Raw genomic sequence first — 24,974 nt, 5'->3', positions numbered from 1 at the left:
TTTCTCCTTCCACATAAAGTAAAGCCTCAATTCAGACTTTACCAATTACTAACTTGTGATGTTCGGTTCTGGAATAAAGATTAACACTGTGGAGTCACTGAAAAAAGAAACTTGATAAGCAAATGAATAATGAAACAATTATTTTCAAGCCCTCTAGAAATATTTAATTTCATGCAACCACTGAAACTGCAAATTGTTCTCAGTCGTTGTAAAAGACACTGACTTGACTTTGGCTCTAGTTATTTACACTTAAAAACAGTAAGGCTAAATTTTAAAAAATATATTATTTGGTCACACTTTTCCAATATTCAGGCTAGCCTTCCCTTTTCTGGCCAAAGTTTCATTTTACCCAAAAGGTAAAATGTATTTGAAGGATGCCCACAGTCTGAAGAACAGTACAAAAGCAAAATAAACAAAATGCACTCCCATTTCTGTTCTCGCTAGAATTTATCTCATGCCCTCTAGAGAAATGTCCTTTCCTTTAAGCCAGTAAATTTCAACAATTTTTGCTTATTGTTGCTCTCTTTTCTCAAGCTAAACTTACCCATGACTCCATTATATGAACACACAAAACAGCTAAATTCGGTAGGCCAAAGATTCTGCATGGTGTTTCAAGACCCACTCACATGTGGAGAGTGGATTGTTGGTGGGTCACGATGTACAGATATACGCCCATGCTCTCCAAGGCTGCTCAAGCTACTATTCAGGACCCCGTGGGAGCGCTCAGGAAGGGCACTGCACCCACAGTGCTGTGCTTATGGCTTCCTCCTTCAGGAAGCTGAACTGGTGAAGTTTCTCACTAGCCCTCTAGACTGCTTGAGTATGAGGGCAGCAGCTTCTGCGTGATAATCATGATTATATTAGTGACTGATATTCTTTAGCTCTCTGAGAATAAAATACAATTTATAACATAGAGTATACAGTTTAAGACATTTGACTTTTGAAACCATTTTTCGATTGCATGACGTATCAGAATAAGGACTATCTGTATCCTTATTTCACAACTGTAAATGGTACATATTAATGCCATGTTACAAAGAGGAAAATGGAGACTCAGAGAGACTAAGTTATTCAAGGTCACAGACTATCTATAGAAAGTGAAGTGCCAATATGAGTTTTTATGATCCCAAATCCATGCTATTTCTACTGCAACACACTGCCACTCAAAGATGACACAAAGTTTACTATGAAGGAGCTCACAGCCTAGGACCCTACAAAATTAATAAGGCAGAAAGAAAAGGGTATAATGTTTGAATACTACACAACAAGAACACAGTCATACATTTCTTGTGTAATAAAGCAAAAAGAATGTTTTTAAAAGCAAAATATAAGTATCACAAGAAAGGTAGACGTTCGATCAGAAAAAGAAAAGATTAAGAAAACCTGGAAAAGACATTTAGAAAAGATAGTATTCTAGGTGTTGAAAATAAATATGACTTTGACATTCAGAAGTGGGATAGAACACTTCAGGCAGGGGAAAGAACATGAACGAAGACACACAAAAAGGAAAATACAAGGCATATATGTAGAGCAGCAAATATTTCAGATCTGTTAACACAGTGTTTCCTACATTTCCCAGGTAAGTTTTCCAGTGAATTCATTAAAATTACAGATTCTCAGGTTTCTCGCTCGGAGATTTTGATTCAGTAGGTCTGAGATGGGGTCTAGGAATTTAAATTTTTTTTAAAGTACTACAAGTGATTTTTTTATTACTAAGGAAGTTTAAGAAGCATTAGACTAAAGGACAGAGTTGGCAAAGGGGAGTCATGAAAGAAAAAGCTTGAAATAATAGGCCAAGGAATTTGGCCTTATTTCTACAGTCAACAGAAAGCAACTATAACATCTTAATCAGGCTTCAGGAAGACTATTCTGATAGTAATGAGTGGAAGGGAAAAAAGAGAAGGGAGATGGGAGACCAGTCTGTAGACTAGGGCTGCCGCCCAGGCTAGAGATAATAAAGCCTGGAACAAGGGTAATAGTAAAATAAATTAAAAAGAAAAAACAGATTTGAGATACGCCATGGATGAAAAATTGGTAGAACAGTTCAACTAACTGGTTGTGCAAGGAAAAAAATAAGAAAAATGTCAACTAAATCTAAAATTCTTCTTTAGGGGGCACTGATACCAGGGAATTAGAAAGAGAAGTCACAGAACAGGGAGAAGTTTGGGAAGAAAAGATAATGAATTAAGCCTTGGCTAGGGCTTGGGTAACAAGTGAGATATTTAAATATAGAGATGTCTAGTAGACAGCTGGAGAAAAGAAAAGTAAGTCAGCCTAGAGATATAGATTTGAGAGTCTGAAACAAACATTTGATAATTTTATCACAGAGCGCCCTCAATTAAAAAGTCAGACAAGAGAAATGTGATGACACTATACTAGAGTTATCCTACTTATTTGATAATGGACTGTGGGTTGCAATTTTCTTGGCAAAGAGGAAAGAATTTACTTGGTCTTTCTACTGTTTAAAGTGTTTTACAGGTTTAAGAGCAAACATAAAAAGCAAGCTAGAACTATCGGTGGTATCTTTCACATTTCAACCTTGTAGCAAACACAAATTGCTTTTGGAGTATCCAGTTCACTATAATTCAGTAGAAGTTAAACATTATTTTTTTTTCTGTTTTTACTTTGTGCAAAGTAAGCAGCAGGAGGAAGGTATGCTTTAAACATTTAAGACATGCTGTTGCTACCAATAGAAAAAATTCAAACTAATCTCCTAGTAGAGTCAATCTCAAAGTAATTGTGCACAAAAGTTATTTTAGACCAGAAATTTAATTCAACAAAAGATTGACAGAAAAATTCCTTTTGCCTACACTTGCTCTACAAGGCTGCTAAACTTAGTACTATCCAGGACCCCAGGGAAGTTAGGGAAGGGCAGTGCGCCGACTGCATTGAGCTGCCCCCCACCCCAGAATGCTGTGCTACCAGTGAAATTTCTTGCCAGCCTTTTAGAAGGAGGCAGCTTTTGCAGCATTCAAAATCACATTAGACACTTTAATAGCTATAAAAACCTAAGGTCAAAATTCTGATTCCACGACCTCCTAATTACACAGTCTTAGGCAAGCAACTTAACATCTCAGTATTGATTTCGTCATTTACAAAACAGGAATAATAACATCTATATCACATGGTTGTTATAGAGATTACATAAAATAAATACTTAGCACGGATAAGAAAAAAAATCATTACAATGCAGTATAACAAGTGTTTGATGGCTCAGCCTGGGTGAAAGTTGTCTTGGGGAGGGAGGTAGAGGTAGTGAGGAGTTAATAATGGAGGTAAATTTTAAAAGGAAAAATAAAAATTAGCCAAATAAAGGAGAGCACACACTCCAAGCAAAGGAAAAAGAGGGGTGGGGGGGACACTGGGGATGGCATGGATATGCAAGAAAACTTGACATCTTCACAAAACATCAGTGAAAGGGAATCCTGGCAATTCCCAGATCTAACATTCATGATTTTTTCCATTTACAAATATACCTGCAGGATTGTGACATATAGTGAATCTTTCAGTTTGATTACGGACAAATTTGAATCATGAATAATATAAGACTAGTATACTGACGATGACTTCTGAGATACCAGGGGGACAGAGTGATTGGTGATGTTGATAAGGAATAGGAAAAGGAGGTTTTCATGTAAAGATGAATTTAATTTTGATATCTAAAATACAGATGTTTCCTAAAGGCAACTCAGAAAGAGGGATAAGAGCCCAGAAGAAATATTTGGCCTTGTCTCCTAGAGTTCAGAATGTTAGTATACATGTGGTAACTGAATCCATGGTATCAAATAGATCAGTCAAGGATACTGAAGACAGCAAAAAAAAAAGACTAAATATTTCTTACACATGTCCATTCTAATTCAGTTTTAATGTAATGGGTATAAATAGAGTGCTTACTATATGCCCAATATTAGCCTACCAAAACCAGGCTCAATGATGAGGGAAGCACGTGGATAAAGAAGTAAAGACAAGGGTAAAAATAATGTGCTTTTAAGTCGATGCTATTATAAGTGTCAGTAAGAAATAGGTGACCACATCAAGCAAGTAAGGTAGTACTAGGTTACAGAGTTTTAATTACATACTACAGTAAAGACTTTGAATCTTATCCTTTAGGTCTCAGTGTTCACTAATTTTTAAGAAAGAAAGACATACGAAAATTTGGGGGAGTAAAAACCCTTGAAGATGATTTTCTTGGGGCATATTTGTCAGAATCACTGCTTTAAACAATGGTGGGGCACTGTAGGTGTTTCAGCAATGAGTACTGTGATGAAAGTGATATTGAGGAAAACCATACTTAAAGGCCTATGGCAAGCACTGGTGGGATAAAGGCCAGGAGGCAATGTATAATCTTGAGACTTAGATTTTATAGTGAGACAGATGTAGGTTCAACTCCCAGCTCTAGCTACTTACTAGTTATGTGACTTTGAGCAAATTACAACCTATTAACACCTTAACTTATTCATAGGTAAAATGGGAATGATAATTCCTATCTTAAAGAGCTGTGATGAGAATTAATGAAACGATTAGATACATATAAATGATACTAAAATGAATATAAGAGCTTTGGTCTGTCACTGTTTATTACAGTAATGATAATTACTAAATCAACTAGCAATCCAATTAAACCAAGCATAATTAAAATCTGAATCACAAAATTAAATCATTCTTTAACTCTAGTTGTAACTGATTTTTTAAAATGCCAGATTAAAAAAAAAAAAAAAAAACTATCTCAAATCATCTCAGAAGTTGCAAATACTACTGACCACAAATCATTTTATGAATTGGTTCAGTGAACACTTACTGAATGTGTACCATGTAAAACATGTTGTGCTATGTATAGCAGGAGGTTAAAAAATGAGTGAGATATAGACCCTAATCTCTTTTATAATTCAGAACAAAGGGCAAATTAAGAGTTTTACCTGACTAACTCGATTTACTTCCTCCTCTTCTTCCTCAGCTTCCTCTCCAAATGAAAGTAAACTAAAATTTCTGATCAGAAATAAAGAAAAAAAAAGAAGGAAAAAAGAATTAAAGAAAGAAAATTTAGGAAGAAAAAGTTAAACAAAACTTATAAATATCCTACTTTCAAAGCAATAGAACCATTAAATACACTAAGTCAAGCATGACAGAAATAATTAAAGCTTTTTATATTTACCAAAACTGGTTAGCAAAATGGGGATTTCTAAAAAACCAATAAACATATAGCTCTGAGAGTACTACAAATGGGAAGCAATTTATCTAGTGTCTGCCAAAACAATCTTAATATTTTAAAATTAATAAGTTAAACAAAATTGTCAAAAAAAGCAAAAAATTTAGCTAACCAAATGGTACATGGGAAGAAAAATCAAGTTTGTCTTTTTTGAGCCTTCAAATTAATATATCACAAGGAAGATAAATAATAAGTTATTAAAACTCTCCTTTCAAATATTGGAAAAATAAAAGATTTGGCCACAAAAGAGGAATTTCATTTCAAAACTTAGATATAATCAATAACTACCTCATCATCCCTATTATATTTGCTATGAATTAAAAACAAAAACAAAAATATCCAACTTTTGGGCTTGTTGTCAAGATAAATCACAGTTATGGAATATTATATCTGAATATAGTGACAGTGACCTTTCACCCAGAAATAAATTAGTTAAAATAAATAATTAAAAATAAAAGGAAATCAAATATATAGCTGTATAAGAAGTTATTCTGCCACAAGATATCAACTGCTTATTAAAGTGTCTGGCTCATATTTGACAGTTTAATAACAGCAACTTAACTTACTTACATTGTAGGATATCAAGAAAAGAAATGAATATGTATTGAATACCTACACTATTGGGTGTTTTCAAATTCCCCTTCTCATTTAATTTTCATTATAACCAGGTGTTGTATTATAAATCTCCATTTTATAAGATGGGGAAACTGAAGCTCAGAAAGATTAATAAACTTTGCTTCTTATAACTGTGGTAGGCAGTATTATACTTAAAACTGTCTGACTCTAACACTTATAAGTACAATAAAATTCCTAATATGACGTTACAGTTCAGTAAAGAGTAAGTTGAAATCCAACTCTCTGATATCTATTTTAATAAAATAGACAAAATCAATAATGTAAAGAATATTGTTCACAAATTACTGAAATTTATTAAAAGAAGAAATTTCTATTTTTAGAAAACTATCCTTAGGAAATAATCCAGAATACAGAAACAGCTTTATGTTTAAATATATTTATAATAAGATTATTTTAATAGCACCAAAAAACAAGAGTGAGAAGTTAAATAATGTAACCATGTGGTCATTATATCCTTCATACTTTACTTTCCAAGTTCTTTATCCTGAGCATGTATTAATGGAAAAACAAGTAAAAAACAAAAAAAATTTCTCAATAACTCATTTACATATATGTCTTGTAGTGATCATAAATATTTACCTACTTATTAACACAGATTTCATATGGAAATCTCAGACAATACTTATTTACCTTAAGTTTTTAAAGTTATATACTGTCTTTGAATATAAGAAATGTACATTTAGAAAAACACACACACAATATAACTTAGATGGTACCTCTTGGTCCAAACTGACCTCCCCCTCACTACTAAACAATTGTTACTAAAGGAAATAAAGTGAACTAAATGAATCAGTGTTGCTTTTCAAGCTGAGGAGAAAATCTTTCTACTCTGATTATTACTTTGTGCCTCTGGGTTTCAATTTCTTTATTTCCTCCTCTGGTTTCTCTTTTTTTGGCTTTTTTATTTCTCTTGGAATGATGTCATCAAAAGGATTAAACAAAACCTATGGAAAGAAATATTTTGAAAACATGATTCAATTTTTTAAAATTTCACAAAAACTTAAAACCAATATTTAATTATGTTGCCATTAGTGTCTATAATTTTTCCTCACATAACCACTACAAGCATAATGATATATACTTCCACTTACATGGCCTCACTGGATTCTCCCAGTAATCCAATATGCTATTAAGTAAAAGGTATTTTATCCCTATTTTACAAAAGGGAAAAATATTCAAGAAAACATAATACATAGTAAGAGAGACAAACTCAGGTATTTTGACTCCAAATCAAATGCTCTAAGGTCCTTGCTTCCTCAATGAAGAATCACTCTTAAATTACCTAAGATATCACTTCACTGGGCTAAATAAACCTAATTCATCCAGCTTTCCATTATGAGTCGAGTATTGCACTCATTGGATTACCAGCTAAAGTTTCATCTTTGAATTCGAAATCTTCAATTAAAAAAATTCTTAATCAGAAACTGTGACTAAATTACAGAGATAAAATCTAAGTAGTGATGTTAATTTCATCTAATAATTTAACAATACAAATAATCAATTTCTCTTAAGTGATAATTTAAGTAATGTATCTCATAATAATCATGCTCCTACCTCACAACATTTTATTTTGTGTGGATTACGTGGTCTTTCTTCATCATCAATGTCTACTTCTGTCAGTCGCAGCATGTTATATACTGTATCCCCTGTAACCTATCAAATAAAAAAGAAAATTTAATTGAAAAATATTAAATTCATTCTTTGAAATAAGGGAGGACTTTTGAAAATATTTTTTAAATAATTGAAAGGGAATTTCATATTGTTATATACGAGTATATGCATTAAATAGTGTAAAAAAGCAACATCATCCTAAGGGGAAAAGGCATTGATGAAGTTTAATCCCTTAGTAAGATTTTTGAGAAATTTCCAGTATATACTTAATGTCAGTTTTTATTAAAAATATAATGCCAAATAACCTTCTGAATGACTACTTTTTGTTCAAACATTATAAACAAATTTACACTTTAGAATAGGGTAGATCAAGCAAATAACAATAACAATGTGGTAAGTGCTCTGCAGACATTATTAAAGGCATTCTCCAAAGAGATAAAGTTGATTGTTTTTAGAGGTCGGCCCAGGTCTGCTAGAGTGGGCCAAATACATATTTCAGGGAATCGTATACAGAACATCCAATGATTCCACTTTAGGTTTGTTTTACTTTTAGTAAGGATACGAAAGAGTAATATAACCCAGATAACTTCTAAGCCCTGGCAGTTATATCAAACAAAAGAGAAAAGGAATTTTTAAAAAAGACATTATCTCGTTAAATGAGATAAAACATCCTAAAAGTAGGTACTATCATTATCTTGCTTTTCCAGATAAGAAAATTGCCGTTCAAAGAAGTTATACAGCCGACAGTGAAGGCCATTCTGACTTGTAACCACTATGCTATACTTTGTCTCTAATGTGTAAGTTATATAACATCAATTGTAAACAATGGTAACATAAATCTCATTTTATTATATACTTATTTTTTGTAAATAATAGGAAGGAAAATCTGTGAACATCAGACAACCTGTGTTGGAGTGGCTCAAATGTGCCAATGCATATTTCTTAATCCACGTTGTTAAGTATTAAGCAACAATACTGTATTGCATGTTTTTGGCATGACTCCTCTTATTCAACATTTCTCAAAAGTTCTAAAATAATACCAGTTTTCCAGTTGTGCTAAGTGTGTTCTTTCCCTTTTCATCTTTTGTCTAGAATAGGGGGAAACCATTCTTACTGAACCAGCAGAGGGAGCTGATGCACTAGTGATGTCTAACACGCCTAAGACAAACTATCTGGGAAAATATTGGAATATTTATGAAAAGGGAGAAGCACGAGAAAAAAAAATCTTCAGAATCCCTTTTAAAGAAAACTATTGAAAATTCTATGGAAATGATAATCTCTGATATGATGTTAAATGTAAGCAGGATTAAATAGGTATTGTTCAAAGTAATATTTCAGGCAAAAAGTTATAATGTTGGGACTTCCCTGGTGGAACAGTGGTTAAGAATCTACCTGCCAATGCAGGGGACACGGGTTCGATCCCAGGTCCAGGAAGATCCCACATGCCGCAGAGCAACTAAGCCTATGTGCCCCAACTACTGAGCCTGTGCTCCAGAACCCGCGAGCGACAACTACTGAAGCCCGCGTGCCTACAGCCTGTGCTCCACAACAAGAGAAGCCACCGCAATGAGCAGCCCGCACACTGCAACGAAGAGTAGCCCCCGCTCGCCACAACTAGAGAAAGCCCAGGCGCAGCAGTGAAGACCCAACGCAGCCAAAAATAAATAAATAAATAAATTTATTAAAAAAAAAAAAGTTTTAATGTTAACACAAGTTCCACTTTAAACTGAAGGGAATTCATCATTAACAAAATAAACTTTAAACTACTAAATGTTATTACCTAGGTGTCTTTCTAAAAATGTTAAAACAGTATCAGCTGAGTGACATAATAGTTAATAATACCATCAATACAATTTTAGAAAACAGAAAAATTTAAAGTTAAAACCAATGACTTGTTTGAAAAACACACACAAAAATTCAGGTGGTTCCTCATAGTTTATTATAACAGGAATATACAGTATTCCATCATTTTTAGAAATAATAAATAAATATCCTAGGGAATATTTTTATGAAGGCAGCTCTTAGGTAAGTTGATCATATATATCATAGAAGCCTAAGATAACTGGACACGAACCTTTCCAAAGATGGTGTGCTTATTGTTAAGTTCATCTGCTCGACCCAGCGTAAAGAAAAACTGACTGCCATTATCATGAGGACCAGCATTTGCCAGGGCAACCAGTCCTCTCCGATTAAAACGCAACCGTGAGTGGAATTCATCCTGAAGCATTAAAAAAAAAAAAAGATTTAGTGAATGTCCTCAGTTATAAGGCCCTTCATATTTCAGCTAACAAGCAAGGTCCCACACAACTTCTAACCAAAAATGCTGAAGTTTTATTTAACTGATTTTCACATATAATCAAATCCAGTATCTATGGTTCCTTCAATTCTATTAAACTTCACTAGCCTGTAAGTATCTTCTAAATATACTCAGCCACAAATTTAGCCTATTTTGTGGAAAGCTTACTACTTACACAGAGGAAGGGAACTCAAGGGGAATGGATTTCTGAGTCATTTCCCTATTCTTCTCATCCCTCAAAGCCATCTAAGCTTTTAGAACCTTCTATTTTTTTTCTCCAGGATACCTACTTTTGAATCATTACAGAGTCTTCAACTATTCCCTTCCTGAGCCCATTCTAAATGTCATGAAACAATTGTTTTCTTCTTATTTTTTAATTCAAGGAATCTAGTATGATTATGTTACGTGCTTCACTGTGTTTTTTAAAGTCCTAAGTTGAATCCTCTCTGAACTGACACTGGTCCCATTTGACAGTTTTCAAAAGAGCAGGAGCAAGCCATTCTAAGGTGGTTTTCTTGCTAGGGTAGGGTTACATAACATATACATTAGTCTCTCAGTTAACAGAAGACCTGGTACTAGACTCATTTATAATATAGCCATGTTATGTAATCAATGTTTTTCAGAAAGGAAGTTCTGATTCCTTAATAAATTCGTCTCAAGGGATTTGAACTCAAAGGGTCATAACTCTGGATACTGTATTAAAAATGACCTAATTGAAAAACTTACCAAGATATCTGTATTACTTGAATATAATAAGCAAAAATCTCAATTTAGAAAGGAATTGTCACAAAGAGCTATTCTGTTAAACCAAATAATAGAAAAAAGGAATGCTTCCTACCAGATGGAGGCTCTAAAATAATGAGATATCTCAATTTTGTAAAATATAAAATAGTCTAACAGTAACATTTGAGACTCTTTTATAACCATTTCACATGCTCTAAGGCCACTATCATATGAAAATTAAAGCAAACAGTTCAAGTATTTTTCTCAAGAACCATACAGTAACCCAGTATAAAATTAAAGGACATTCCAGACACTCTATCTAATTAGTATAAATTCGAAGTTTTTAAAAATTCACATATTTTAAGAGCTATTGATGCTTACTCATTAAAAGAACATAATATTGATACCATCAGATTAATAAATAACCCAGCTTTTAGCTTTTACTTGAACACACTGCTATCCTTTATATCTTAATTATGACATTAACTCTTTTTTTCTTTTTAGATCTATGTTGGCAGTTAACAAAGCACTGACCTATTCTTGATTAAAACCCACACCTCTTCTAACTTTTATGTTGCTTCTTCCTTCTGTTTCCCCTTGTGATTTCTTGTTACGGCATGCATTTTGTGCTACAAAGGTCTATTGTGTACAATTTAAAATGAATTCTGCTATGGACTGAATTGTGTCCTCTCATAGTTCATATGTTGAAGTGCTAACCTACAGTGTGACTGTACTGGAGATAGGGCCCATAAGAAGATGAAAAAGGTTTAATGACTTCACAAGAGTGAAGTCCTAATCCAGTAGGGCTGGTGCCCTTATTAGAAGAGGAAGAAACACCAGAACGTTCTCTCTCCACCATGTGAAGACACAGCAAGAAGGCAGCCATTTGTAAGCCAGGAAGAGAAGCTTCACAGAACTGTATGCTAACACCTTGATCTTGGACTTCCTAGCCTCCAGAACTGTGAGAAATAAATTCCTATTGTTTAAACCACCCAGTCAGAGGTATTTTGTTATAGCAGTTCAAGCAGATTAATATAAATTCTATACTGTGTTAAATAAAATGTTTTAAAATAGGATGGCATATGCAATGTTCTAGAAATGTTTTACACATACAAAGTTGCTGAGATCAGATACAGTCAGATATCGGGAAATATGTTATATAGTCTTTTTTTCTGACTCACATTTTCCTCACTACCACCTTTAGCTCCATCTGAATTCAATCTAGCGTTAAACTTTGTGACAAGACAACTTAGAAAGAATGCTTGATGGGGTAAGTGCTGCTCTTATTCTGTATAATCCTAAGTATACGATAGACCCGATTTCATGCACTAACGTAAAATGCATTTTCCTCTGTGGGGCACAATCATTTTTGATTAAGCAATCCAAACTGACTTGAAAATAGATTAAAAAAATTCAGTCTCACCTTGAATGGGGCTCCATAGATAGACTCTCCACCAGTCCCTGTACCAGTAGGATCTCCCCCTTGGACTATAAAACCAGGTACAACTCTATGAAATATGGTGTTGTCATAATATGCTGGAAGAAAATAAAAATAATTTATCATTCTCTTTCTGATTTTTCATTGTTAGTGCAAAGAACTGCAACAGATTTCTGTATGTTAATCTTGGATCCTGCTACCTTGCTGAAATTGTTTATCAGTTCTAATAGTTTTTGTGTGGTGTCTAAGTTTTCTACATAGAGTATCATGTCATCTTCATATAATGACAATTTTACCTCTTCCCTTCCAATTTGGGTACCTTTTATTGCTTTTTCTTGTCTGACTGCCATGGCTAGGACTTCCAATACTATGTTGAATAGCAGTGGTGAGAGTGGGCATCCTTGTCTTCTTCCAGATTTTAGCAAGAAAACTTTCAGTTTTTCACCACTGCATATTATGTTGGCTGTAGGTTTGTCATAAATAGCTTTTATTATGGTGAGATATGTTCACTTCATACCCACTTTAGTGAGAGTTTTTATCATGAATGGATGCTGAATTTTATCAAATGCTTTTTCTGCATTTATTGAGATGATCATGTGGTTTTTGTTTTTTCTTTTGTTGATAAAACAATCCCTTTTAAAATCACATAAAAAATAAAATAAAAAATGTAGGAATAAACCTGACCAAGGAGGTGAAAGACCTATATGCTGAGAACTATGAAACATTGATAAAGGAAACTGAAAATGATTCAAAGAAATGGAAAGATATCCATGCTCTTAGACTGGAACAATTAATATTGTTAAAATGGCCATACTACCCAAAGCAATCTACAGATTTAATGTGATCCCTATAAATTACCTATGACATTTTTCATGGAACTAGATCTAATAATCCTAAAATTTATATGGAACTACAAAAGACCCAGAATTGCCAAGCAATCCTGAGGAAAAAGAACAAAGCTGGAGGCATAACTCTTCAAGACCTCAGACAATACTACAAAACCACAGCAATCAAAACAGTGTGGTATTGGACCAAAAACAGATATATGGATCAATAGAAAGGAATAGAGGGCACACACCTATGGTCAATTAATCTTCAACAAAGGAGGCAAAAATACACAATGGAGAAAAGACAGTCTCTTCAACAAGTGGTGTTGGGAAAGTTGGACAACTGCATGTAAATCAATGAACTTAGAACACTCCCTCACACCATACACAACTACAAACTCAAAATGGCTTAAAGACTTAAATGGAAGACATGACACCATAAGACTCCTAGAAGAGAACATAAGCAAAACATTCTCTGACATAAATCATAGCAGTGCTTTCTTAGGTCAGTCTCCCAAAACAAAAGAAATAAAAGCAAAAGTAAACAAATGGGACCTAATCAAACTTATAAGCTTTTGCACAGCAAAGAAAACCATATACAAAGTGAAAAGACAATCTACAGAATGGGAGAAAATATTTGCAAAACATGAAACTGACAGGGATTAATTTCAAAAATACACAAACAGCTCAATATAAACAAACAAACAAACAACCCAATCAAAAATGGGCAGAAGATATAAATAGACATTTCTCCAAAGAAGACATACAGATGGCTAACAGGCACATAAAAAGTTGCTCAACATCACTAATAATTAGAGAAATGCAAATCAAAACTATAATGAGGTATCAACTCACATCAGTCAGAATGGCCATCATGAAAAAGTCTACAAATAATAAATGCTGGAGAGGTGTGGAAAAAAGGGAACCCTCCTACACTGTTGGTGGGAATGTAAATTGGTGCAGCCACTATGGAGAACAGTATGGAGGTTCCTTAAAATAACTTAAAATAGAGTTACCATATGATCCAGCAATCCCACTCCTGGGCATATATCCGGAAAAGACAAAAACTCAAATTTGAAAAGATACATGCACCCCATTGTTCATACGGCATTATTTACAATAGCCAAGACATGGACGCAACCTAAGTGTCCATCAACAGCTGAACGGATAAAGAGGATGTGGTATATATATATATTACTCAGCCATAAAAAGGAATGAAATAATGCCATTGGCAGCAACATGAATGTACTAGAGATTATCATATAAAGTGAAGTAAGTCAGAGAAAGACAAATATCATATGATATCACTTATATGTGGAATCTAAAAAATGATACAAATGAACTTAATTACAAAACAGAAAGAGACTCACAGACATAGAAAACATAGAAAAAAAACTTATGGTTACCAAAGGGGAAAGGGGTGGGGAGGGATAAAACAGGAGTTTGGGATTAACAGATACACACTACTATATATATAAAATAGATAAACAACAAGGACCAATGTATAGCACAGAAAACTATATCTTGCAATAACCTATAATGGAAAAAAATCTGAGAAAGAATATCTATCTACCTATATCTATATATATATCTGAATCACTTTGTTGTACACCTGAAACTAATACAACATTGTAAATCAACCATAGTTTAATAAAAGAAAAATTTATCAATGTCTAAAACTAAGTGTATCTATAGTTATCAGAGTAAATACAACTAGTCACAAGATTTTTTCCCCCAGAACGTTAAATAGGCTCCTAAACCAAAAGCTTTTCTTCCTTACTTATTATAAAATATCTACTCAAAACAGAACAATTTCTATAGAAACCATGGTAGTGGTTGTTCCGTATCTACTTTCAGGATTCTCTTAAACTCCGGATTACAGTTTTCAAAATAAAAATTGGAGAGTTTTGGTATAGATCTGTGGTTCTCAACTGGGGGTTGGAGAAGCAGCAATTTTCTCCGTAGGGGACACTTGTCAATGTCTAGAAATGTTTGGTTTTCACACATGGGAGATGTTACTGGCATCTAGTAGGTAGAGGCCAGGGATACTGGTAAACATCCTACAAAGCACAGGAAGCCCCTACAACAAAGAATTACTGGCTCAAAATGTCAACAGTGCTGGATTGAGAAACGCTCATAGAGATAAATACCTTATTTCCTAATTCTTCCTCTTCTCCCCATAGAAAATTAACTTATACAAACAACATACAAACCCAAAATATATCAAAATTACTCACTGATTATAGGTTTAGCACCATCAATGCACCCTCCTCAAGAAATTTTCAATAAATAAAACAATCAACACAATACATGAGTCCAATTAGACTCTCAGTAAGTTTGCTAAATGACTGAAGAAAATTACTTATATTTATATATAAATATATTAATTGGAAGTTATAAACATACAAGAGAAATCATATATGATCTCCTAATTGGTTGAGTTGGATTCAGTTATTGAGCATAGTCATAATTTAATCATATGCTGAGGAATGCAAAGCAAAGAGATGGAAAGAGCATAGTTCACTAAAGTCTTTACTGAGCTGGAGAACTTCTGGACACCAGATTTCTTATCACAGAGGATGATAAATGTCTTCATTAATTAAATAATTTTGAGTTGAGTCTTCTATTACTTGAAACTGAACCAACCCAACTCATTCAATGACAGATACTTATCAAGTGCCTACTGTGGGCCAGACACTGTAATGATACAATTACTGACATAATTCATAAAACACCAATTACATGAGTACTTTGTGATACTTTATTAGTCAAAACATGACTATGGTTTATCATAATTCATGAAGTACTATAATATTGTGGCTTGCAGGCACCCTCATAATTATTTACATTTGCAAGCTATAACTGGAAATAAAATCCACATTTTAAAAAATGTAATCTGTAATCTAACAACTGTATCCAGTTCATAGGATGGATTGGAAGAAGTAGAAAGGAAGATTAATGGATTTTTTTCAATCGCTTCTCCCAGTGAAGAGCTGTTAGGCTATATTAACAAGAACTCCCCAGTACAGACAAGTTCTCCTTGGTTACAAACCAGAAACTGTAAAAATCAAGAAGTCTACAAGTATTTCTCCTGTATCCCTAAGTAACCATTTACTCTGATTAAAAATGTATATAGCAGTCAGGAATTCTGAGCCTTGCCTCTTGTTAGCTGTGCAACCTTAAACTCAATTTTCTTTCTTTCTTTTTCTCTTTTTTTTCCTCTCTCTTTTTTTTAATTGAGATATAATTGACACATAACATTTCACTAGTTTCAGATGTACAACATAGTGATTCAATATTTGTATATATTGTGATATATTCACGGACAATAAAACTAGTTAACATCCATCACCATACATAGTTACAAAATTATGTTTCTTGTGATGAGAACTTTTAAGATCTACTGTCTTAGCAACTTCCAAATATGCAATACAGTATTATTAACTACAGTCATCATACTGCATATGTAATTTTCTCATTATAAAACTAATAATATAAATTAACTCACAGTGCTGTTCCGAAGATTAAATAAGATAATGTGGAGGCAACCTATAAATTTTCAAGGTCAAAACAAATGTGAGGTCAGACTTTAATATTTTCACTTAAATTCTATGAATCCATACTCAAATTTGAATATAATACTTACCCGAGTCTGTATCAAAAAATAAAAATAATCTTTTATGCCCATAATATGCAATCAACAGTTTTATTATTTTTTTTGAATTTTATTTATTTTTTTATACAGTAGGTTCTTATTAGTCATCCATTTTATACACATCAGTGTATACATGTCATTCCCAATCTCCCAATTCATCACACCATCACCACCACCCGCCACTGCTTTCCCCGCCTTGGTGTCCATACATTTGTTCTCTACATCTGTGTCTCAATTTCTGCCCTGCAAACGGGTTCATCTGTACCATTTTTCTAGGTTCCACATATATGCGTTAATATGCGATATTTGTTTTTCTCTTTCTGACTTACTTCGCTATGAGTCTCTGTGACAGATTCATCCACATCTCTACAAATGACCCAATTTCGTTCCTTTTTATGGCTGAGTAATATTCCATTGTATATATGTACCACATCTTCTTTACCCATTCGTCTGTTGATGGGCATTTAGGTTGCTTCCATGACCTGGCTATTGTAAATAGTGCATGCAATCAACAGTTTTTGAGCACATGATCAGATTTACTTTTTCAAAGGGTCACTTAAACTCCATAATGAAGAACTGATTGGAAGTAACAAGGTGGAGAGAGAGAGAGCAACTGTTGTCCTAAGAGTCAAGACATGACTATGGCTTATTTTGTGAGGCACAGATTCAAGAATTCTCTAGGAAGCAGGATCTATAAGGCTCAGAGATCTATTAGATATGAGGGAAGGGGGACATGAAAGAGGTCTTTATTACTTGTGCTTTCAAATTTTAAAATTACCCATCTTATTTCTTTTTCCTATTTCCTATTAAGTCTTTCAGTGATGTTGGATTTTAACTTTAAGCTTTCCTTTATTTTCCTAATTATATTCTTGTTGGATAAATGAAATTATTATAATACTACATATATTGAATAGAAATTTCCTATAATTTCTCTACACCTTAAATTTTGTATTCTATTGTGCCTAGAATTGCAAATTTCCAGATAATTTCCATATCCATTATTTCCACTTCCTTGTAATTTATTAATAATCACTGTTGAACTATGCATTTATAGTTACAGCTTACCACGTGCTTAAAAGATCTTCCTGCTTGCAATAATGTTTGACGTCCTTCTTAAATGATTATGTATCATTCCCATAAGTATTTTGAAGAGGTTTTATTATCTCATTATGTGTGTTCATAATACCCTACTGAATTTTCTCCACTATTGAAAAAAAGAAATTTACATGTATCTCAAATAGGAAATGAAGTTTCTATTCGGATGCCGTGAGTCTGCTATTTGTCATTAGGTTTTTTATTTCTGGCTGTACAATGTATGGGTATCATGACATATTTTGACTAATTATATTTCTGCCCAAGTATTAATACACACAGGAATTTATATTTGCATTTTAATATCATGTATATCTGGTTCTTCTTCTAGAATTTTGCTTCGTGTTTAATTTTGTAAATACTATCATTAATAACTTTTTATTTAAATCTCCTTTGTGAGCTCTCTATTTTAGCCTCTTGGGTTTTTTTAAACAAACATTTTAGTTTTGTAAGATATTTCTTTAAACCTCTTACTATATACTTACGTTTGTAACTTCTAAAAAATTATTAAAACTCTTGTTAAAGGAGGAAGGGGATAAAAGATAACTGATGAAGCATGGACATTCAGGAGACAGGGCTGAGGTAAAATTTCACAAGAGTTAATAGTCACATAAAGTATAAAAATTTTGATTTTCTTATCTACTTCTCTTTCTGCTCCCCACTTTGTTTTTCAGACCTAAAATTCTACTCCTTCCTCATTCTTCAGAGGAACTAACAAAATTTTCAAAGATAACAAGCTTCCCTTTCCTTCTCTTCTTTTTTAACCTACTTTTTAAACTTATAATTTTTTAAAATTTTCATGCATTTTTAAATGTTTACCTAACTATCCTACAAAGACCTGAAATCCAAGATTAAGTCTGTGTAACTGTAAATGTTTTGTTTTCATAAAAACTAAAAACTCCCCCCAGACACAGAAAGACAAATACTGTATGTTCCCACTTATATGTGGAATCTAAAAAAGTTCAACTCATAGAAACAGAGAGTAGAATGGTGGTTGCCACAGGCTGGAGGTGATGGGGGAAATGGGAAGATGTTGGTCAAAAAGATACAAATTTTCAATTATAAGATGAATAAGTTCTGGGGATCCAATGCACAGCATGGTGATTTTAGTTAATAATACTGTATTGTATACTAGAAATTTGTACATCTCATGTTCTCACCACATACACTCACACAAAAAGGTAACTATGTGATGTGGCAGATATGTTACTTAACTTGATTGTGGTAATCATTTCACAATGTATACATATATTAAGTCATCACATTGTACACCTTTAAAAAAATCATGTTGTATAATCTAAATATATACAATTTTTGTCAATCATACCTCAGTAAAGCTGGGAAAAAAAATACTAAGAATTTCCCTTTAACTGTGAACACCATTTTAGTTGAGAGCCATATCTGAGGCTGTGCTCCCACTTGCTCATTTTTATTCATTTGCTTTTTAATTTTGGAAATTGTGTCTTTTTTTAAAAATATTGATATGACCATTACAAGATCTAGAAATATTATAACTCGTTTAAATCATATAATCAGAGAATTAAGATGAGGTTCTCTGAATTAAATTTTTAAAACCTTGACTTTATTCATTTAAGAGCTTTATTTAAATTAGTTTTCTCAGGCTTCTTGTTAGCCTTTGCAATAATAATTCTATTTCTCACCTATTCAATTAAAAGAATTGCTCTAGTTATTTTTTCTTATTATTTTCCTATTCTTTGTTCTTTCTTATTGTATTCTCATAAATAGGGAAATAATTTTTTAATGTTGTAATTAAGTTTCATCATCACCTAACTTAAGAACCTTATTTCTTCTTTCATTGTTATATTATATCCAGATGTTTTCTGTTTCTTCCATTCACCTGGTCATGGATTATAATTTACCATTTATTCTTTCTAATGTTTTTGTACTTTCACTCTTCTGTAAAATTTGAGCTTTTGATTCTTCAAAACTTCTTTCCAGAAACAAGTCTGACTTTTCAGTGTCTACTGTGTTTCTCGGCTCTGTTGACAGTTATTTGAGGCTTCTCTGACTGAACTACCTGTCTGATTCAATTTCCTTCCTGCCTGCCATAGCAATTATTAATAATGGTCTTTACAGATGTCTTCTTTTCTCTTTTTCTTTTTTGTCAGCTCGATTTTTTTTTGTTTTGGAGAGGCGGTTGTTTTTGTTTTGGTCTGGGTGGTTTTATTCCTTAAATCTTCCCCTGGTAATTTTCTGTTTGTTTAGTTATCTATTTGGAGAACTCTCACTGTACCCTACTACTGGTTATTTTGTATTCTCTTTCACATCTTGCTTTTGACTCAAAGTGCTGTTTTCTGATACCTTGAACTTCATTACTCAAATCTAAGAGTTACTAGTGACATTGATAATACCATCACTGAAAGCTGGCTGGAAGGCTTTGTGGAGAAAGTAGAATTTTGAATAGACATTAAAAAGTGGTGGAATTCCCTGGCGGTCCAGTGGTTAGGACTCAGTGCTTTCACTGCTGGGGCCCTGGGTTCAGTCCCTGCTGGGGGAACTAAGATCCTACAAGCCAGACCGCGTAGCCAAAAAAAAAAAAAAGTGATTTGAATAGAAAAAGAAGGGAAGAGAAAGTATTCCAAAAAGGCGAGGGAGGATATGAGAAGATTTAGGATATGAAGGAGGTATGAGTGGAAATGGGAAAGAACTGCTCAGGAAATAAAGATAATAGTCAACTGAAACCATGTGGTTATATGCAATGAAAAATAAAGTTGGAAAGCTAGGAAGCTAAGCTGCCTGAGGATTCAAATACCAGATGAATAAATGTGAGGGTAAAGAGATCAAAGATGAGAAAATGCAAGACCAGGTAAAAGGCAATTACAATCACGTCGGTGACAGTCAAGGCAGTCTGGGGAAGAAACTGGTAAATTTGGTTTTTATCAGTTTAGTTGCAGCTGACAGTAGAAGATTTGAGTAGAAAAGTCCACTAGGCAATTAGATATGTAAATTATGTAAATAGAGCTCAAAAGAGAAGAAATGGCTGGAATTCTATATTTGACAGTCACTTGGTTGGAAGTAACAATTGAAGAGTAAAGACAATAGAGAACTAAAGGCAATCTTAGGGAATACCCATATTTAGAGGATGAAAGAAAGAAGTGAAAACAGCCAAGGAGACCAAAAAAGACCAAAGTATTATTTGCTGAGATAAATATCTCTGTTAAAGACATAAAGATTAAAAAAAAAAAAAAGATACAGAGATTTATTGGGGGGGGAAGGATTTTTATCTCCTCTCTCCATTTCCTGACACACAGCTCAAGATGGTATCATTTATATCAACTCCCAGCATCCATTACCACTATTTAATACCAGTCTTCAATGTTATGGAAAAATACACTGCAGTTTATTTTATTTTATTTTTATTTATTTTTATTTATTTATTTTTGGCCACACCGTGCGGCATGTGAGATCTTAGTTCCCTGACCAGAGACTGAACCCATGACCCCTTCAGTGGAGGCACAGAGTCTTAACCACTGGACCACCAGGGAAGTCCCTGCAGTTTATTTTTAAATTAACAAAATTTCTCCTACAGAATAAAATTCAAGAATTATGATTACCTTCCAAACAAAGCTGAATGAAATTTCTGCAAGCTTTAGGAGCTTCTTTTGACCACAACTCTATGTCAATATCTCCAGCTGTAGTTTTCAATAAAACCTGTAGAAAGCATACAAAATCACTATGTTAATTATAATTTTGCTTAATGATGAGTTGATTGGCTGCTCAACTTAAAGTATTCACTACTGAATTTTCAATTTTAAAATAAAAATTAGAAACTTTGCTTGGTTTTGGTTATACTCAAAAAATTTCAAATGTTCAGTACAAGTTACTGTACATTTATACCTTTCAAATACCATTTTCAGAAATAATTTCGGCTTTAAGAAAAAATAGCATATGTTTTTGAATCACAGAAAAAAAACCTCATTCATTTAAAAATCAGTAATATAAACTTGTTTTAATTTAAAAAGTGTTCTACAGCATTTCTTCCAATAAAATTGGTGTAGCAAATTACGAAATTAAAGAACAATCCCATGAAATTACAGCACTGTAGGACAATTTTACAATTACCTTTTAACATACAAACACTCTACTTTTTCATTCAAAATCACGCCATTCCTAATTTACAAGGGAACATTCTTAATCTAATTCTGGGTTGTATATTACTAAAATGGTGTGTCTTAAAATTACTGTCTACGGTAAATGGAATCCTTTGATAGCCTTCTTTCCATAGCTCATGAAGGCAGTTACTCCTTGGTGCAACCAGCCATCTTGCAACAACCAAAATCCCTACTGAGCCCACAGGAGGAGACAGCTTATAACAGTCTTATTAATAACCACAAATAACCAAAAACAACGGAAAGCTCTAAATTTGAACACTGTGGCACAGCTGGAATCCAACTTCTCTAGTATCACTCCCCCCACACACCCACCCCACAGTGTGCCAAAGTAGATCAGTGTCAATCTGTGATGAATGGGCAATGATATATGACCATCACCGTCACTTTTGCTATAATTGCCTTTCAGTTTCTGTTTCAGAAGCTCAAATTAATTGCCATAATTTATGTAACACTGATGAATTTATTGTATCTTTTTGGGTTTTTACTGGCTACATAGTTCTCTTACAATTATGTTCCATGGGGGTGGAAGAGGTGAAAATATCTATACTGTGGTAGCTTTTAAAATGGTTCTTAACCCTTAAAGAAATATAAAAGAACTAAAAATGCAAATGTGCATGATTTTCTCAATCCATTACACTTTCTCTACAAAAAGAAGGAAACATTTGTTGAGTGCCTTCCAGGTGTTAGCTTCTGCGCCACTTTACATATCCTATCTCATTTAATCCTCACCTACAAGATAGGGATCATTACTCTTATTATACTTATGAAGAAACAGAGACTCAGATAAAGTAAATTTATCCAGGGTCTCACAGTGAACAATTTAAGCCAAAGGCTGTCTGCTGCAAAGCCCATGCCTTTTCCATCTCACTGTACTGCCTCCAAAAAGTTCACCATAAATTCCATACTATACTGGAAAAATAGTCCATCAAGCTCTAGGGCCCTGCCACATGTCGCAAAATAAACCCCCAAGTTACCTGGTCACAACTGATTTGAGTAGAGAAAAGTGCCTAAGTCAAAAGCATTCATATATTGGTTGGACATGAGCAAGGCCTTCTAACTTGGCTTGGCATGAAACAATGCCCAAAAGAGATTCTCCATATTGAATGTTGACACACCAATCCAAGTGGATTCTCATTCTCCTGGAAAATATACATGTGGGATGCAAAATGAGAGGCTGAGTAACTCCCTCTACCTCAGATTGTATTATCTAAAACAACACTGTGTAACACGTTTTGATTTTCCACGAGGCCAGATATACATCCCAATCTTAGAAGTACAGTATACATAACAAATGTCCTTCCTACCTCATTATCCCCTTGTATACTTGAAATAAAGTTCTACTGTTAAAGAGAACCTAGACATGTTTCCATATTTCCTATCCCCTGGCAACCACTAATCTACTCTCTGTCTCTATGGATTTGCCTATTGAACATTTCATATTCAGGCATACCGCTGAGATATTGCAGGTTTGGTTCCAGACCATTACAGTGAAATGAATATTGCAATAAAGTGAGTCACATAAAGTTTTTGGTTTCTCAGTGCATACAGAAGTTATATTTACTCTATATTGTAGTCTATTAAGTATGCAATGGCATTATGTCTAAAAAAACAATGTGCAAACCTTAATTTTAAAATACTTTATTACTAAAAACTGCCAATCCTCATGTGAGCCTTTAGCAAGTCATAATCTTTTCCCTGGTGGAGGTTTTAAAATATTGCAAGAATTACCAAAATGTGACACAGAGACACAAAGTGAACAAATGCTATTGGAAAAATGATGCCAAGAGACTTGCTCTTGTATGTATAAGTGAATCACTTTGCTGTATACCTGAAACTAACACAACGTTGTAAATCAACAATACTTCAATTAAGAAAAACAACTGAACAACCAATGGATCATTGAAGAAATCAAAGGAGAAATAAAAAAATACTTAGGGACAGAAATAGCACACACCAAACCTTATGGGATGCAACAAAAGTGGAAGCAACCTAAATATCCATCGACAGAGGAATGGATAAAGAAGATTTGGTACATATATACAATGGAATATTACTCAGCCATAAAAAGGAACGAAATAGTGCTATTTGCAGAGACGTGGGTGGACCTAGAGATTGTCATACAGAGTGAAGAAAGTCAGAAAGAGAAAAACAAGTATTGTATAATATTGCTTACATGTGGAATCTAGAAAAATGGTAGAGGTGAATGTATTTGCAAAGCAGAAATACAGTCACAGATGTAAAGAACAAACTTATGGTCACCAAGGAGGGGAGGAGTGGGTGGGATGAATTGGGAGACTGGGATTGACATATATATGCTACTATGTATAAAATAGATAACTAATGAGAACCTACTGTATAGCACAGGGAACTCTACTCAATGCTCTGTGGTGACCTAAATGGGACGGAAATCTAAAAAAGAGTGGATATATGTATATGTATAACTGATTCAGTTTGCTGCACAGCAGAAACTAACACAACATTGTAAAGCAACTATACTCCAATAAAAATTAATTAAGAAAAAAAAGAAATACCACACACCAAACCTTATGGGATGCAACAAAAGTGTTTCTAAGAGAGAAGGTCATAGCAATACAGGCCAATCTCAAGAAACAAGAAAATCGAAAACAATCTAACTTTACACCTAAATGAACTAGAAAAAGAAGAACAAATGAAGCCCAAAGTTAGTAGAAGGAAGGAAATAATAAACATCAAAGTGTAATAAATGAAATAGAGACTAAAAAACAATAGAAAAGATCAATAAAACTAAGAGCTAGTTCTTTGAAAAGATAAACAAAACTGACAAACCTTTAGCCACACTCACGAAGAAAAAAAAAAGAGAGGACTCCAATAAATAAAATCAGAAATGCACGAGAAGTTACAACTGATACCACTCAAACACAAAGGAGCAAAGAGATACTCTGAACAATTATATGCCAACAAATTGGACCACCTAGAAAAAACAGATAAATTCCTAGAAACATACAATCTCCCAAGACTGAACCATGACAAAATAGAAAATCTGAAGCGACCAATTACTAGTAAGGAGATTGAATCAGTAATCAAAAACTCCCAACAAACAAAAGTACAGGACTAGATGGCTTCACTGATGAATTCTACCAAACATTCAAGAAAGATTTAATACCTATCCATCTCAAACTCATTTTACAAAGCCAGCATTACCCTGATAACAAAACCAAAGACACCACAAAAAAAGAAAATTACAGGCCAATATCCCTGACAAACATATATGCAAAAATTCTCAACAAAATATTAGCAAATCAAACGCAACAATACATTAAAAGGATCACACGGGATGATCAAGTGGGATTTATCCCAAGAATGCAACAGTGGCTCAAT

General features: G+C 33.6%; 1 protein-coding gene across 2 annotated transcripts in view; it reads right to left on the bottom strand.

The window, feature by feature from the left end:
* Positions 1 to 24,974, bottom strand: part of CWC27 (CWC27 spliceosome associated cyclophilin) — a 239,792-nt gene that overhangs the window by 201,352 nt on the left and 13,466 nt on the right. For both annotated transcript variants that reach the window (XM_059916470.1, XM_059916471.1), the window contains 6 exons: positions 21,060 to 21,156; positions 11,896 to 12,008; positions 9,528 to 9,671; positions 7,397 to 7,495; positions 6,683 to 6,786; positions 4,917 to 4,986 (listed from right to left, as the gene is read on the bottom strand). In XM_059916470.1, coding sequence (XP_059772453.1) covers positions 4,917 to 4,986; positions 6,683 to 6,786; positions 7,397 to 7,495; positions 9,528 to 9,671; positions 11,896 to 12,008; positions 21,060 to 21,156 — 627 coding nt within the window. The remainder of the gene's footprint in view (positions 1 to 4,916; positions 4,987 to 6,682; positions 6,787 to 7,396; positions 7,496 to 9,527; positions 9,672 to 11,895; positions 12,009 to 21,059; positions 21,157 to 24,974) is intronic.

The sequence above is a fragment of the Balaenoptera ricei genome, chromosome 3, assembly GCF_028023285.1.
Source record: "Balaenoptera ricei isolate mBalRic1 chromosome 3, mBalRic1.hap2, whole genome shotgun sequence".
NCBI lineage: Eukaryota > Metazoa > Chordata > Mammalia > Artiodactyla > Balaenopteridae > Balaenoptera > Balaenoptera ricei.
The sequence above is the reverse complement of the archived record's forward strand: the minus strand, read 5'-3'. Positions and strand labels throughout refer to the sequence as shown.